We start from the raw sequence: 10,471 nt of genomic DNA, 5'->3' as shown, positions 1-10,471 counted from the left end.
CCAGACCATGTGAGTGACATTTGTATTTAATAACAGGTTCTCCTCATGGACCTTTGCTTGGAGTTGAATATCAGGTCAATTCTGCATTCTGAAAAGGTCACTTCAGCTGCTGTGGAGAAAGGCAGCAGCCCTAGAAGTTGGGCATGCTTGATCTAAGCTTCACTTACCTCATCTGTGAAATAGTAATAACAATAACACACTTCTGGCATGATATGAGGATTCAATCAAGAAAGTGATATTCTCAGTATATTTCAACCATATAGTTAGAACTCACCACATGTTGATGACTATTACTATTATAATTATCATAACCTATCTTTCTCTTAGGACTTCTTTCCGCCCATCACAATATAGATGGCATTTTGTGTTGCCTAACTGCTGAGCAAGAAACCAAGATAACTGACTAGTTAACTGTCCTTTGCCGGTTTACACAATCAAGTGGTTGTTAAACGACAACATCAATTTTGGACTATCTCACAAATAAGCCTTCTTTTCTCTTAACAATAATATCGTTTGGTCAGAATCCTCAAACACAATTAGAATGTCTACCAAGAGAAGGGGGTCAATGTCCCCATGGTTCTGACCCGAGTACTCAGCTCTGTACCTACCTGCCCTGACAGCCCCTGCTCTTCTCTGAATGACCTGGGGCCATGATCTCCTGTGTTTGCCAATTTTTCAATCATCCTACTTATTAATTAATTCACTTCTGTAGTTGCTGTCATCTTTTTGCACTATCTCTGCTTTGGTTCCTTAGAGTTCACCAACACATGGCTTTTACTGTAGGCTGGGAGTCAAGGAGAGGACTAGAATAGCACAATCAAGTGTGAACACTGGGTGTAAACATCACTACTTGAGAGTTTCCTGACTTGGGGGCTATGGTAGTGAATTTAAAATATGTCTGTAAGTTATTTGATATTTCTCCCTTCAAAAAGTGGAACCGAATTCCTCTCCCCCAGAACATGAGTTAAGACACACTTTTAACAAATAAAAGTGGCTGAAGTGAAGATCTATGACTTCCAAGGCTAGGTCATAGAAAAGTTTCTCCTTCTCTCTGTCTTTCCATCAGCACCGCCCCCTCTTCATCTCTTGAAAGCAACTCTGGGAGAGCCCCTTGTGGAAGGGACCAAAATGTCCCAACAACAGCCAGCATCAAGTTGCCAGCCATGCCAGCCTGCTGCCCTACAAGTTATCTTTGTCCTTGTGCAGACTTCAGATACTATAGCCCCAGCTGACAGAGTGAGTACAATCTCAGAAGGGCAGCCCTCAAACTCCTGACTGACAGAAACTGGGAAATGATCCTCATTGCTATAAGCCATCACATTTGGGGATAATATGAAACTATGAACAAATAATAAAGCGCTAATCCCCTTAGTCACGTCTGCCACCACCTTGCATGGGTCTCTCCTCTTTTCCTTCATCTGTTTTTCTTTTTTCACACTACAGTTCCCCAATCCAGCTCTAAAGGGGTGCTCAAACTTCCTATATTTTATTATGCAGAGTAACTTAGGCTTCATCTAGACCTCTTCCATTTAGGGTTAGCCCTGGGAACTCAACTCTCCTTGACCAAAAAACCCATTAAGTTTCAAAATAAAGATATATATATTTTACCAAATCAGGTGGTACCAGGTTCAGTCAGACAGTTTTTAAAACAATTACTCTTCCACTAATAGAAGTATACATGAGCAAAGAGCTACAAGAGCAGAGAAGACACACCTAAGCTGGCCGGGAGCTCTCGGGGGAGGTGATACTTGAACTGAGATTTGAAAGGTAAATAGGAGTTAGTTGGGAAGAGAAGTGAATGAAAGTCACTTATGGAGAGGTAATAGCAAGAGCAAAAGCTCAGAGGTGAGAAAAGACAAAATTCTGAAAACTGTAAATAAGGGTGTGGGTGAGATGCCTATTGGGGAGCTTGAAGGATGTTGGGGGCTACATTGTATCAGGCAATGTAAGCAACAGGTATAAATTAGGAGACTGCGTGCAGAGAGATCCCCTGATTCAACTGACTTAGAATTAAGAACAATGAATTCACTCTCAAATAACAGTATCTCAGTAAGTCCATAAGGAAGGCAGCTCCCATGTTGGTTAACTCAGTAGCGCAAGGATATTGTCAAGGACCCAGGCTTTTGCTCAAACTCTGTTCTGCTGTCCCTGGCTTGTTTCCAATGGCTGTAGGATTTTTGCATATCCAGGCAGCATACCCTTAACATTACTTCTGGAGGTAGAAAAGAGACCACTTTGTCATTATGTAAGCTTGTATTTCTTAAGATGGGGGAAATCTTTCCCAGAACATATCCCTTCCTCCTGTCATTGCTTCCAGTGGCTGACTTTGCTTCACTATTAGTGCTTAGAATTACACTGTATTTCCATGCTTGAGCAAATGAGAGAATGGGCCATCACTGACTTAGGTCAATTGTAGTTTACTCCCTGGGTTGGGGTTGGAGCCTAGCACGCTTTAAGCACACATGGTCTGCATAGGAGGGTGGTTACTGGAGTGAAATTGAAATTGTTAACAAGATGGAAGAGAGGGTGTTGGTTTTTTGAGTAGGCAGTCAGCAGAACTGCCACATCAAGCTAAGTCATTTGGACTATAGCCCACACAGAGAGGGAATCACCAGCAGGATGGGAAGTAGCGTGATTATAATTCACTATAGCACAATGGAGGTGTATGTAGGAGAGGTGTGGTTCTCAAGGCAGGGCCACCAGTTAGAAGGCTTCCTCAGAAGATATTGGCAAGTTTGCAGACACTTGAATTAGGAACACCTACTCACTAATTGGATGGAATCAGGAGAAGGAAGGAGAAGTCTAGAATGACTTGCAGATTTCTCCTTGGATGAATCATAGGCTACTTCATCAAAGTTTGGAATATGAGGGAAGGGTGTTGGAGGGATAGATAAAGTGAGCAGAGAGACAATGAATTTGGTCTTGGACAATGAGGTGCCCCAAAGATATGAAGAGAATTATATAAAGTCAAAGTGTGATGATCTTACAACAAACTTCTTAGAGGCTGGGACAGGATGAAGTTTGGAAGGAAGGGGAACTGATGAACCAGTGTAGCACTGGTTTGGCTGATCTTACTGATGGCTACATAGAATCAAAGACTTCTTAGAAAAACTAGAAATGTCATTGTAGACGAGCCTTTAAAAAGCAGTTAAAAACCTGTTTTGAAATACAGATTTCTGTAATTTGTTTCAACACGCTGAGTTACACCAAATGAGATGGAGAAATGATCTCAACTTTTTTTTTGGCCTCCTGACTGGAAATGTTGGGACTCAACCCTATGAGCTGTTAATCAGATAAGCATTAAGGTATTAGTAAAGAATCATGCTTTACAAATGACTGAGGGCATATGAACTTACTGAACAAAGAACTGTCCAAACCAGATGTATAAAGAAAGTGTAATGAGAAGGTTAAAATGGAAGCATCTTCTTTATAATAGTTGAGAAATGTAAATTACAAGATGCCTCAATGTACCTTCACGCTCTAAGTCAATATAATTCATAAGCCATATGAATTCGGTTCTGTTTAACACATAAATAGGAAACTTCACTCAAAAATACCCAATGAGTGGAACACTGAAGTTTGAAATATATCACCTTTGAGAACTAAAAAAAATATATTGTTCCAAACATTTTATCTTTCTCCATAGCTAGTTTCAGGCTCTACAATAACAAAAATGCCTGACATGAATATAATTTTGTGAGTAACTTAACCCAGTGGGTGGAATAGTTGGAAGCCTGGATAAAGCACTTAATGCAAACAGGAGACCAAGGGACAGAGAAAAAATTGATAATTGAAGAAGGGCAGTTGAGAAGTCCTAAGAAATGGGGAGGGTAATGGAAGAATAAGATAATAATCACAACTGACTATACAAACTGGACAACGGGCAGGCCATCTGTAAGCAGAACTCTGCAGCAACAAGTCAGCAACTGTCAGAACTGACCGATCAGCTTTCTTATTTTTGTCCCTGTCCTTCCAGCTCAAGTAGACAAAGTTAAATCTGCTCCCCAAGCCATCTGCATAAGCTGTCCTGCTTCTAGTTAGCCCTCTTCCAGCTTCTCCAGTCTAACATCTCAATCAGAGCTAAGTGCATACTCTCTTTTTTTTAATTCTTAAGTTGTCCCTTCCCCTATCTGATATGTGATGGTGACTGACTGCCTTGTTACAGCAGGCATAGAACATATAACCTCTTTTTCTACTCATCGAAGTGATCATTTGTTGTAGCCATTTCACTTATCATATACTAGCTGTATTTTCTGTACGAGGTAGTGCCTAGCATGGATGTGGCAGGTGAGAATTGTAACAATCTATCCAGCACTGATGTGGGAAGAGCCCCTGCTCTCCAGGGTAGTCTGTCTATTGAATATAATTGCAATTCAACGTGGTACGTGAAACAAGGACGTATATACACAAGGGGAGATAGAGCAAGCCAGGCTTAGGGGAGGTGCCCCTTATGCCCAGTGTGTAAGGGATGAGTAGGAGATGGCTGGGCTAAGTGGGAAGGATCTTAAAGGCAGGTGCAGTGGCATGGGGTTGGGTGGTGTTACCAAAAACCAAGATGCCAAAAACTTTGAAGCACACAGCTGGAGAGTAAGGGAGGTGAGGTGCAGCAGAGAGGGCTGCAGGGTCGTGCATAGCCTTGTATGTGAAGCCTTAAAGGGTTTGGTCTTCACTCAGTTCAAGCGGCTCTCTCCTGGTGGAAGCAAGGAAGAAAAACAGCACGAAGGAAATACTACGTTTGCATGTTATTACGGTAGGACCGGAAAGACAGGGACACAGCCGCTCAAAATGTCTGTCTGGCACACAGTAGACATTCATTGAAGGTTGAATGAATGAATGGATGGATATAAGTTCTTGGCTGTAGACGTCAATGTCCCTGTTTTGTCACTGCTCCGCCCCCTCCCCACCTTGGTACGAGGTATGGAAGCCAAGGCAGCATCAGAGGGGAGGCAAGAGGGAGGGCTTGAGGTTGGAGGATCACCTGCCACTCTGGTGGGCAGGGCTGGCAGACACAAATATCCAATAGGTTGTGGGCAAAGGATGCACTTCTGGGCGAACACCCCGGGCCCACCCATCAGCGCCGGTCGGCGGGTCGGTCCTGGAGCAGCGGCAGAGAAAGCAGTGAGCAGAGAGCGCCGCCGCACCTCCCCGCCGGCTCACCTGCGCGCCTCCCCGCCCGGCGGAGCTGTCGCACGATGCCCTTTCGGATTGGACGCGATCGAAATCCCGGGGCGGGCATTAGAGGCCCAGCGCTCTTGGGGATTGGCCACCTCGGCGGACGGACGTGCGGGCCACGGAGCTAGTTTGCAAAAGGCCCAGACAGCGCGGCGGGCGGGCCCCTCTCCGCGGGTCCCCTGTCATTGGCTCCCTGCGGTTTCCTTGGGGACGTGGCGCCGCCGGCGGCCCGGGCCTTCTTCCGGCTGGGCTAGAGGCCGCTGGGGAGCCGCTCTGGAGCGAGCACGGAGGTGCTGAGGGAGCCGGCGAGCGGCTCGACCCGGTGAGCGCCTGCGGGCTCCGCGGCTGTGACGGACTGGGAAGGGGGGCGGGGACCCCTCCCACCTTCGCTCTCTGGGGGCCGAGGGACGGGGATGCTCTTTCCTCACCGAGCGCGGGTAGGGGTCCGCCGGGCCCTCGGACAAGAGCGAACGCAGCTGGAGTGGGAGCCAGGGGAGAGAGTGGGCGCCAGGGCAGAGTGGGCGCCGTGACCTTCTGGTGCGGGTCTGGTCTCGAGGGCACGCTGGAGGTAAGCCTGAAATCCAACCAACTCTTTCCAGGCTGCAGATTTAGGAGATGCCTGGGACACGGAGACCATCTGCTCAAGGCAAAAGGAAAAGGAGGTGACAGGTGTTGAGACCACTTAAGGGAACCCATGGCTAGGTAAGGCTGCACACTTTCTCCTCAGCTAGGGCTCGTCGGGAGCTGGCAGGCTGGCTGGGGAACAGCCCCGGGGAGGCTGTTATTAGTGAGATTGACCCCAGGGCTGCGTTTGGACTTTGCAGCCTGGTCAGATGAATACCGACACATCAACAATGCAGTTTGGGGAAGGATGCAACAGTTAACAGCTCATAACCAGAGATGATGGAGTGAGTGCTCACTCAGCACTGAAAAGTGCTAGATCTTAGTGTTCTAATTCCATTTGAGTGAGGCCAGGGGTCCCTTGAGGAGGTTAAACAAAGATATTTTGTTTTTTGTTTTGGACAGTGAACTTTGAAAGCACTCGGGGTCGGTCGATACAGTAAATGAATTTCACTCAGGGATACACTTACAAATATGTCATAATTCTTTGGAGCTTATGGAAAAGATTAGCGTGGATCTACACGTGACAGTGGTTAAATAGAGTTAAGTGGGGGAAACCTGCAGCACAGTATGTGCGGTGTAAGACCAAAGGACCAGACGAATAAAAATGTTTTTATAAATCAATGGAACCCATCTTCTGCTACCCAGGCATTTGACAACCTTCTTTGTGAGAATATTACAGTGGCTCAGATTCTCCAATCTTATGAGATTGCCGAGAGAGACTTAATTTTTTTCATGAATGAAAGATTAACTCTGAATTAAACCCCGAAGTGCAGATTTTGGAAAAAGAGCTGGTAAGGCATTTCTGATTTATGTAGTTAGCAGCACCAGGAACCTTACAGCTCCTTCTCTTCCATGAGGCTGAAAGGACTTTGAGACTTCTGGCTGTGTAAATGTTTGTGTTTTTTTGGAAGATCTTTTATCCCCTTGGAATGACCGTTTCCAGCATTCACTTGTAGATACTTACCAGTGTTTGTCTCATTTCAGGATCAGTTTTTCCTACCTCTGCCCAGCCTCCTGGTATTTCACTGTGCCCACTGTGAGCCCATTTCCCCGGCAGCGAGTAGCCTTTCTAGGACTCTTCTTTATCTCTTGTCTCCTTTTACTGATGTTAATCATGGACTTTCGACATTGGGGTGCTCCATCACCACGAGATAGGCAGTACGAAAGGTGAGTCAGCCCTGATCAGCTTTGTTTTTGAAGTCATAAATATTTTGATAAGCTGTTTAACACTCTCCTACCTTTGACCCTTTGGGGAATACTGCACAGGCATTGGTGAACTGTATGCCACTTATTCCAGAAAGGGGACCTAAAGCCCTGCTTTAGCAATGTTTGGTTTTGTTTCAAGAATGCTGGTACAGTCTTTTACCCATGAAAGGCATCTTTCTATTTTTTTTTTTGTTTTGGTGGGCTGACTTACTGGGTGCATAAATGTTTAGTATTCTTATGCTCGCTTGATGAATTGACCCTTTTATTGTTATTGAATGACTCTCTTTATCCTTGCTTATATCATTGTTCCGAAATTTACTAGGTCTGGTACTAATATAGTTGTTTCAGCTTTTGAAATTAATGGGATGACTGTTTCCCCACCATTTTAGCTCTACCCTGCTTGTATCTTTATACAAAAGATAAAGTGGGCTTCTTGTAAGCCTCCTTGAGTCTTCCTTTTTATCCAGTCTGCTAATGTCTGCCTTTTAATTGGGATGTTCAAGCCATTTATACTAATATGATTATAGATTATGTACATTATCTGTCTTGCTGTTTGTTTTGTTTCTCACAGCTGTTCTCTTTTTCTTTTTTCTCCCTTCTGTTATATTGAATAGATTTTTATGATTCCCTTTTATCTCCTTTGTTGGCTTGTTAGATATTACTGTTTTTGTTTTTTAATGGTTGCTTCAGGATTATAGTATATGTTTTTAGCTCATCATATTCTACCTTCAAGTAATATTATACTTCTTCACACATAAATATACAAATGTAGTGGTGGTGCAGCGGGTTAAAGCCCAGCACTGAGAAGCCAAAGCCACTTATGCATGAGTTCGATTCCCGCCCCGGAGGTGACCAGAGGGCGCGGCAGACCCTCCTCGCCTGCCCGCTGCTCCCCTCAGCAGTGTGCTTCGTCGATTTGCCTGTTCTGCTCCCCACTGTCTCTGGTGAAGCCTCTTGCCACCCCTGAGCCTCTGGCCTATACCCCAGTTCTGTATGCACAAATAAATAAATCTTAAAAAAAATCAATGTTTAAAATATATATATATATATATATATATATACACAAACCTAACAACCTTTGTGCCCTGTCACACAGCTTACTTTTACATATGTTATAAACTCCACAACTGTTATTTTTGCTTTAAACACTCTGTTATCTTTTTTTTTAAAAGGTTTATTTATTTACATATACAGGCCAGAGCTGGGGGGTGAGAGGATTCACCAGAGACAGAGTGGGGAGCAGAACAGGCAGATCGGTGAAGTACACTGCTGAGGGGAGCAGCGGGTGGGTCAGGAGCAGTCTGCTGCACCATGTGGGTCACCCCTTGGCAGGGATTGAACTAGCTTCGTAGTGCTGCTGGGCTCCATTGTGCCACCAGGGAGGGCCCTCACTTATCTTTTAAAGACGTTTTTGAGGTGACTCGGTGATGGGAAACCCATGGGGATTACAATGGGAAACCTACGGGGATTACAATAGAGATGAAAAAAAAAGTACAAAATGATGTAAAAATAAATTATTATATTATAAAAAAATAAAAGTTTTTGAAATAAGATATGTTCTTATTTTTGAAAAAAAGATATATTCTTCATTTCAGGACCTCTTTATTCCTTTGTGTTGATTCATATTTCCATCTGGTATCCTTTTCCTTTTGTGTAAAAGATTTCCTTCAACATTTCTAGTAATGAGAGCCTGCTCTCATGATGAATTCTTTCAACTTTTGTTTGACTGAAAAAAATCTTTATGTTGCTTTCCTTTAAAATAATTGTTCATTGGGTATAAAATGCTAGGTTGATAATTTCTTCCCCACCCCTGGGGGCTTCATTACTTTAAATATGATGCTCTGTGGTCTGAAGAATTGTGCTCTGTCTGAGAAGTCTGCTGTCATTTTTTCTGTCTGCTCTCTCCATAATATGTCTTTTATCTTTGGTAGCTTTTAAGATTTACTCTTTATCCTTGGTTATAAACAATTTGATTATTATAGTGTGCCTTGGTGTAATTTACTTCTTGATTCCTGTACTATGATTTGTTGATTCATAGATCTATGGATTTATATCTTTTAATCAAGTTTGGAAAAATTTTGACCATTCAAATATTTTTTCTGTCTTCTCCTAGTTCTCTTGGAGTTGAGAGAGTAGATGTATCTATGCATATAGATATATCAGTTTATATTTATATCTATCTATATAGACCACCTATCTATATAGATCTCTATAGCTATCAATCTATCTATAGATCTTCTATATAGATAGATGGATATTGAAATCTATCTATATCTATCTATACTTAGATAGATATAGATAGATAGATATAGGTACAAATATAAATTATGAAACTAGAGTCATGTGAGAGCTGTTAATTTTTTTTTCAGTCTTTTTCTTTATGGATATGTTATATTGTGTCTGCTAGCTCATTAGCATTCTCTTCTGTACAGTCCGTTATTAATTCCATCCAGTGAAAGTAGAATAACTTTTTGCACAGAAAAACATCTGACGTACTTAATATACTTTTTTTTTAAGATTTATTTATTTATGTTTACAGAATTGGGGTACAGGCTAGAGGTGTGGTGGGTGAGAGGATTCACCAGAGACAGAGTGGAGAGCAGAACAGGCAGATGTATTGAAATACACTGCTGAGGGGAGCAGTGGGTGGTTCAGGAGAGGTCTGCTATGCCATGTGGGTCAGCTCCCTGGCAGGGTCAATCAAACTTGTGCTGCAGTGGCTTTGGAGAGTTTCATAATGTGGTGCTTTAACCCATTGCGCCACCAGGTAGAGCCTTTAATATACATTTAATGCCTTACCAGTTGCCACCATCTATATTAATTTATAATGGTAATTTGTTTTGCTATTTTTGTGAGATTAGTTTCTTCAAAACCTTCCAGAGTTTCCCCAGTGCTCTTAGGATAATGTCTAAACTCCCTAAAATGGCTTAACAGGCTCAGCCTGATCTACATCTCCAGCTAGTACAGCTTACCACTCACTCCCTAGTAGTTTTATTCTAGCCAGCTTAACCTCCATGGAATTCCATAATTAGATCCATTAGAACATGTTCCTCATCTTCAAAATTATCTCTTTATTGCTTCTCAGATATCTGTCAGCTAGAATGCTTGTGGCTGTAAATAATAAGCAACTGTCTTAACTAATAAGAACGTGAATTGACTTAGATAACTAGAAGTCTAGGGGCTAGAGAGAACACAAGCTCAACTTTGACTGGTAGGATAGGATTCTCTATTTGTCCTTAGAGTCAGCTTACTCAAAGTTTGCAAAGCAGCAGCTAGTAGCTACTAGAGCTGCATACATCCTCAACTTACATCCTACAGAGAGAAACAGACCTTCCATGGCTCTCTTATAAGGATATAAATCTTTTCCAGAAATCTCTAGCAACCCTTTCTATGAATCTCTTAAGGACAAGCCTACTTTTGCTAATATTTCTGTTCCATCCCCATAATTTCTCACTTCCTATTCACATTG

General features: G+C 42.9%; 1 protein-coding gene across 1 annotated transcript in view; it reads left to right on the top strand.

Moving 5' to 3' along the window:
- Window positions 1-5,353: 5,353 nt before the first annotated feature.
- Window positions 5,354-10,471, top strand: part of ENTPD7 (ectonucleoside triphosphate diphosphohydrolase 7) — a 32,346-nt gene continuing 27,228 nt past the window's right edge. Inside the window, exons 1-3 of the mRNA XM_004680547.2 lie at window positions 5,354-5,494; window positions 5,772-5,874; window positions 6,781-6,963. Coding sequence (XP_004680604.1) covers window positions 5,867-5,874; window positions 6,781-6,963 — 191 coding nt within the window. The 5' untranslated portion in view covers window positions 5,354-5,494; window positions 5,772-5,866. The remainder of the gene's footprint in view (window positions 5,495-5,771; window positions 5,875-6,780; window positions 6,964-10,471) is intronic.

Source organism: Condylura cristata, unplaced genomic scaffold (genome assembly GCF_000260355.1).
Source record: "Condylura cristata isolate star-nosed mole 26May11 unplaced genomic scaffold, ConCri1.0 scaffold00011, whole genome shotgun sequence".
In the NCBI taxonomy this organism is placed as follows: Eukaryota; Metazoa; Chordata; class Mammalia; order Eulipotyphla; family Talpidae; genus Condylura; species Condylura cristata.
Note: the sequence above shows the minus strand (reverse complement) of the source record. Positions and strands in the feature narration are given on the sequence as shown.